General features: G+C 33.6%; 1 protein-coding gene across 1 annotated transcript; it reads right to left on the bottom strand.

Annotated features, from left to right (window-relative positions):
* Positions 1–512: 512 nt before the first annotated feature.
* LOC149789591 (uncharacterized) lies at positions 513–5,362 on the bottom strand. The gene is made up of 3 exons (XM_089973332.1): positions 5,235–5,362; positions 2,002–3,089; positions 513–1,643 (listed from the first exon to the last, which is right to left on the bottom strand). Exons 2-3 carry the CDS (start codon positions 2,657–2,659, stop codon positions 1,021–1,023), a joined length of 1,281 nt encoding a protein of 426 aa, XP_089829458.1. The 5' UTR covers positions 2,660–3,089; positions 5,235–5,362; the 3' UTR covers positions 513–1,020.
* Positions 5,363–6,337: the final 975 nt, after the last annotated feature.

Genomic DNA, 6,337 nt, shown 5'->3' with positions numbered 1-6,337 from the left:
ACTGAACTAAGCTTCCGCCTCGGAGCTACAAGATTGTATTACGTGTCCAAACACAGTAAGCGGGTAGCCGAAGCTCAAATCACCTGACTTCAGAGTTCATGACCTTCTCATACAAATGCAATTTTTAACTTGTTGGCGAGAGAAGAAAAGATTTACTACGTAAACGAAGAGGTTTGTATGTTTTAGTTTGTATTTTATTGTTTCTGCACATAATTTCCTACTGTATAGGGCTGCTTAAATTACCAACATGCAATATAGGAAGCAAACCGCCTAATGATAATTAGAACTCTTTCAAATTTAGAATCTAAATTTGGACTTTTAAATTTGATAAGCATTTCTAAAATGAACTATCATCAACCATGAAGTTGGCAGCGAAATGCATTTCAACAAGAACACTAATATTACAATTACTAGAAAGTTCAGAAATGTCGTAGGAACTTTAATTGACACATACAAAATTATATATATATATATATATATATATATATATATATATATATATATATATATATATATATATATATATATATATATATATATATATATATACCTTATGTAACCGATACGATCGTGAATCTTTTAAAATTAAAATTAGACAATTACCTGCATGGTTAAATATTAATAAAATTTCACAGCTCATCTTAATGCCTTGATGTCACGTGTGTATATTTCACGAGGAAACTACTTAATATTTCTCGTGTGTAATATGAGTAATCAGCAACGTATTCATGACAGACCTCACCACACTTATGACAAAAACATGCAACTCTTAATGCGATCATTGATTTTCATAAGGCAATACCTTTCTGCATCAATCACGTTAGTATTTACAAAATAAAATTATTATTCTCTTGTTAAGGTGAATCATCTGTGCAAACACATTTTACGGAGGAAGCATAGTCGTAATGCATTTTCAGATATCATTTAATCCGTCTTTAAATTATTCTGATATATTAGGTAATATGTATTGCTGTTGCATGCAAATGAAAACAGTGCTACCTTGAAATAAAATCTACTGCTTCAGATCTGATTATTTGAAATATTTTGAATCATATTCTGGATACTGGCAAAGTTTGTACTGACTTCCTTTGACAAATCCTTTATTATCTTATTTTGCTTATGTTGCTCTTTTCTTTGCAGTTGAATCTGTTTTTTAAGCTCTTTCATTTGTTTTCCATGTTTCTTTTGTGCATTGGATAGGCTTTCTAGCGTTATACCACGCTTAGATGCTGGGCAATGTATGAATGGCTTAAATCCAATATTGGGAAGATTAAAAGCTCTTAGAACACTCAATATTGGAGTAACAACAGTTGTGTTTGATGTCGTTCCCCCAACCACAATTCCTATTGCGGCCAGATTCATTCGGTTACCCTCCTGCGCTATGAATACCAGAGCACCAGAGTCACCCGGTTGTGCGAAACCATCAAAACCTTGCAGTGGTGTAATTTCCATTTGATTGTACATTATAGGAAAGGCAAGGTCTGAATAATGAGACCTTCTGGCAAACAAAGATGCATGAGCAAGTAGTCCTCTTGTTATCCCAGTTGTAGCACCGAACTTGACGACTTCACACCCCTCCATTTCTGGTCTGATTTCTTTGCAGATTCCGCTAGAAAACTCAATCGGATTCTCTGCTCCATATCCTATAATTTACAAAGCAAAAAACCTTTAAGGCATGCAACTTCTTATATGTGATTGATGTGGTGCTTGTTGAAACCTGTATACGTTCTATCATAGCTGATATGACTATGTTTTTTTTTTTAAAACCCATTTTGAACTTTGGTGTCTGTGAATATCTATTTTCCTTGCAATATATGATTACACATCACTTCGCTCCAATTATGTTTTTTTTTAAATATAATCAATTTGGATAAAATCAAATTTAGATTAAGGTCAACAATAACCGTTATAATTGAGCAAAGATTATATTTTCAAGCTAAGCATCAAAACAAAAGTCCACAATCATCCAAATCCAAAGAAATTTGCATGACACAATGTTACCTGTAGCTCCAGCAGTTCGACTACAATCTTTTGGAAACCTGCCCGAAACCGGTAACCTAGTATCCAAGGTGATTTTAACGATTGCAGCATCAATTCCTACTTCTGAAGCACTTCCTGGTTGTAGGACTATTCTGTGCACTGTTCCGAACTCGTGATATTGATCAGGTTGACAGATGCATAGAGAACGCCATGGCAAGGACTGCAGCACTTCATGTTGTTGCGCAGTATTACAATTCAGAAACTGTGCCCGCTCTTGTTTTGTCAGGACAACATGAGCACACGTGAGAACTCCAACACCACCATCACGCAAGTCAAGAAAACCTCCAATAGTTCCGATTAAATCCGATCCCCTACGAACGATTTGGCAACCCATCTCTAAATGTTGGTGATAATCCTTTGCCTCAAGATCATCCCTATACTGGACAAATTTTCCCTCGCGCACGTCTACGGGATATTTTCCAACTCGACACGGAATTTCTTTTTCGCCGTAAGGAATGATTCCCTTTACATGTACGTATACAACGATACAGTTTTCTGAAATAAGCTTTGCTTGTTTCTGTCCGTACTTAATGGAGCGAACGCTGGAAACACCGACCATTTCGACGTTACTATGACATTTCAATATCTTGTCAATGTTCTTTGATAATGTCTCTTTCATTTCTCTCCCGTCTCTTTTATCTAATACGATTTGTCTGACCTCGACCTTGTCGGTTATTTTTCGAGCTTCGTTACTCACTTCAGATTCATGTCGAATGACATATTCAAAAGAATGATACGACTCTGGGATATCTTAGCCGAAATCATACAACCGTTATTGTAAGAAATTAGCACAAAAACAGGAACATTTGTAAGACTCTTTCGATATCCTACCCATACATGTTTTATCTTCTTTTCCATTGAGGATTTTAGCATCCCCGCCAATCCGTTGAGAAGGGTTTGCACATCATTTTGAGAGAAAGTGTCTGTCTGAAGAAGTTTTCTAATGGCTTCACTTGGGATGTCCCCATTCAAGAACATTTTTATTGCCTCACGTGTATCTCCTGACTTGACCATCTCAACGAATGTAAAGGACTTCCCAGAGCGGAAAACTAGGTATAAAAGAAACACACGAATTATTAGGTTCGGACGAAAGATATCGGGTCTCAAATGCTCATTCCTTTTTCGTGTTTGTGTTTGCAGTTTATGCTTAGCGTTCATTATGTTAATATATTTTACCAGTCTATGTTTGAAACTATACAATTGAATAAGATAATTACATGTGAAGATTACAGTGTAGTAGTGTTTAGGTTCCAGAAAGTATGATATTTTTTTTTAATGTGCATGGTATTAAGCTCTGCAATACATATATAGTGATATAATTTTAAAGCTTTTCTGATTTGTTTATTTCAACTTTGATTTCAATGTATCGTGTATTTTACGTGTAGAGTTTGGGATAGAAGAACATCGCCGTCTTTAATAGAGTAACATATACTCTCACTTCACAATATTTCCCTCAAAAATTGTGTAAAGCTAAACAAACCAAATATCATTGTTATCTATGTCTTTGAGTGTGTTCTATACCTATATAATCAATATGCCCGGATCATTACGAGTTCTGAAGCATGTAGTCATGATCTAGTGTATTCATGCTGACAACGACACGTGATCTAGCATCGACATCAAAATTACTGTGATAATGATATATTTTTTATACGCCTATCATTTGATTATTTAATTACATTATTTTCATGTTTAGCTTGTATTAATGCACCAAGTTTATCAATTATAAACTTTGGTAAATCGGTTATTTTTTCTCAGTAAGGTTTTAGTCCACGATTTTCGAATCTAATCCTGTTTCAGACAAACCTTTTGTTTATATTATATATTTCAAAAAATAAATCAACAGAATAACTGTGTTATGTATCGACTTATTGACAAAATATTGATTGGGACCTTTCAGAGTTTCTGCATATAACGCAAGGTTTCTTAACCAATGTTGCTAATCCATGTCTAGCAGTGCTGTAACCAGGAAAACTCGCAAATAAAAATGATGCTTAATTTCTGACCCATTATGTGGTAGGAAATGATATTTATTTAATAACTCGTATAAAATGTGAAATTTTGGTGGAATTATCTCTTTCGGATGCTCAGGTAAAGAATACTACATTATTGTGAACATACTACATGGGTACAAAAGTAAATATTTCGTGTGTACATACTCAAGGTTTAACAATAATCCCCATTCCAGAGTATCCAAAACGCTTCATATATATCGGAGCTAATACGCTAAATTAGTGACATTTCGTTCAAAGGTAGGTGTGTTTCGGATGAATAACGTTCATAATCTGATGAACTGTAGTGTCTACCACACCTTATGTACTGTTGATGCATCTGAACTTATACCTGTTACACTAGTTGTCATAAAATCTGTTCAAAAAACGAATGAAATACTAAAGAAACCACATTAGTGTAGTAATGCCTCTTCAGGTTCAGATTACGTTAGCATGTATTATTGTCATCGCATGCAGTCTACTAATTTAACAATGTACATGTGATATACCAGGGGTGCGAAACCCAACGCCCGCGGGCCAGGAAGGTGTTCTGTCCGGCCCTTATGGTAAATTAAAACAACACAGAAATCTGGTCCGTAAACAGAAATTACATTAAATAAATTAGTATTTGCGGCTCTCGAGTCGTCTTTGAAAATGAAATTTTTCACCCCCATCCCCCTGTTGTGCACCCTTGTTATATTCATTACATAATACATTAATAATACTCAAATAGTACACATGAGACAAGCAATACGACTCGACATGACTTTGCGAACACACAAATTAACATTTATTATTAGCACCTTAAAGCTAAATGATTTACTCGAAACATAAAAGCAAACGTTTACTCTAATATTTTCATATTTTTGTACATGCTTAAAATTCAAAATCATAACTGTTTTTGTTGATGTTTTAGTAATACCCATTAGCTATCTATTATAAATTGTCATAAACAGATGAAATGCTTTACTTGTAAGTTAACATTATCCTCATTTTGTTAATTTTGAGAAGTCGACAAGAATATTATTTGGATTTTCATTACATAATAAAAATTGAACATTTCCATCTAAAACGATGTAGATTTTTTTTATTTTTTTTCTAGTGTACATTTTGTGAAATCAGTTTCGATAGGTATATATTGTTTTATGAAAGCACAAGTATTTCATGCAAATACAACATATATTGCATATAATGCTATTTTACCTTCCCACGCACTCGTGAAACGCCTTGTTCTATCTTCATCATCTTGATGTTTTCCTTCCTTTTTCTTGAATAAGTAGATGTATTATCCGAGGTCATGGTTTCAAAACCTAGATGAAAAGACATTTTATCGATCTCCTCTAGAGGAGAGAGTCTGAAGTAACTAATTCTTAGCCTAAAAGAAATTCAAAGATAGATATGTGCGAATAAGAAGGCGTTTACTTTTAAGTGTATCGCTAAAGACACATTTAATCTGCATTTCATAAGTAATGAAACCTATAAGAAGATACATTTTGTTTATAAGCTGATTGCTGTGATGTTTCCTCGTTCTTTTGGAGGTGTTGCTTCCTAAATTTGTCAATTCATTTGAAGAATCGATGCACTTTATGCTAGCCCATAGACAATCAGATATCCTTTGGTAGTTTTGAATTATCAGAGGACACACGCACACATAAACACACATATATACATACATTTAATTTGTGCAGCGTATTTATTCTGTATCTTTGTGTGTTATGTAAACTTGTAATTTGTAATTGATCTTGTCCAAAACAAGTTCATTGTGTACCTGACTATGATCATTCATTCAGTAAACAAGATACTACATATGTTTATATTTCTCTGGGAGTATAGGTTAAATATTAAGATTACTATCTTAATCTGAGTCAAAGATAATGGTATTCACACACTGATGGACCTGTTGCAGATGATGTTTACCACATTCTTTATTATCATTGTACTAACCAATTTTATCTTTTTGACAACTGAAACGTGTCGATAAATAAACTTTTGACCCTCTCCCTGGTTTTACATTCGTGACTTTTTTGTTGTTTCTTTAATGTTGTTTACTTCGAGGATTAATTATTCTTGCTATAAATGTATGAAGCAAATTCATTATTATTGTTAATGTCGGTTTTTTACTTGGGTGGAATTATTAATTAAAATTATTATTCTCTAGAATTACAAAGTCCTTAATAATTGTATTAGACATAAAAGGTAACTTGGATTTAAACTGTACTCAGACCAATACATTTTGAATTATATTATTTTGATAGATTAAAAGACTGTTAGCACATACACTTCGGGTCACTGGTAACTTAAAACAT

Source organism: Sinohyriopsis cumingii, chromosome 10 (assembly GCF_028554795.1).
Source record: "Sinohyriopsis cumingii isolate HCF-2022 chromosome 10, ASM2855479v2, whole genome shotgun sequence".
Lineage (NCBI taxonomy): Eukaryota > Metazoa > Mollusca > Bivalvia > Unionida > Unionidae > Sinohyriopsis > Sinohyriopsis cumingii.
The sequence above is the reverse complement of the archived record's forward strand: the minus strand, read 5'-3'. Positions and strand labels throughout refer to the sequence as shown.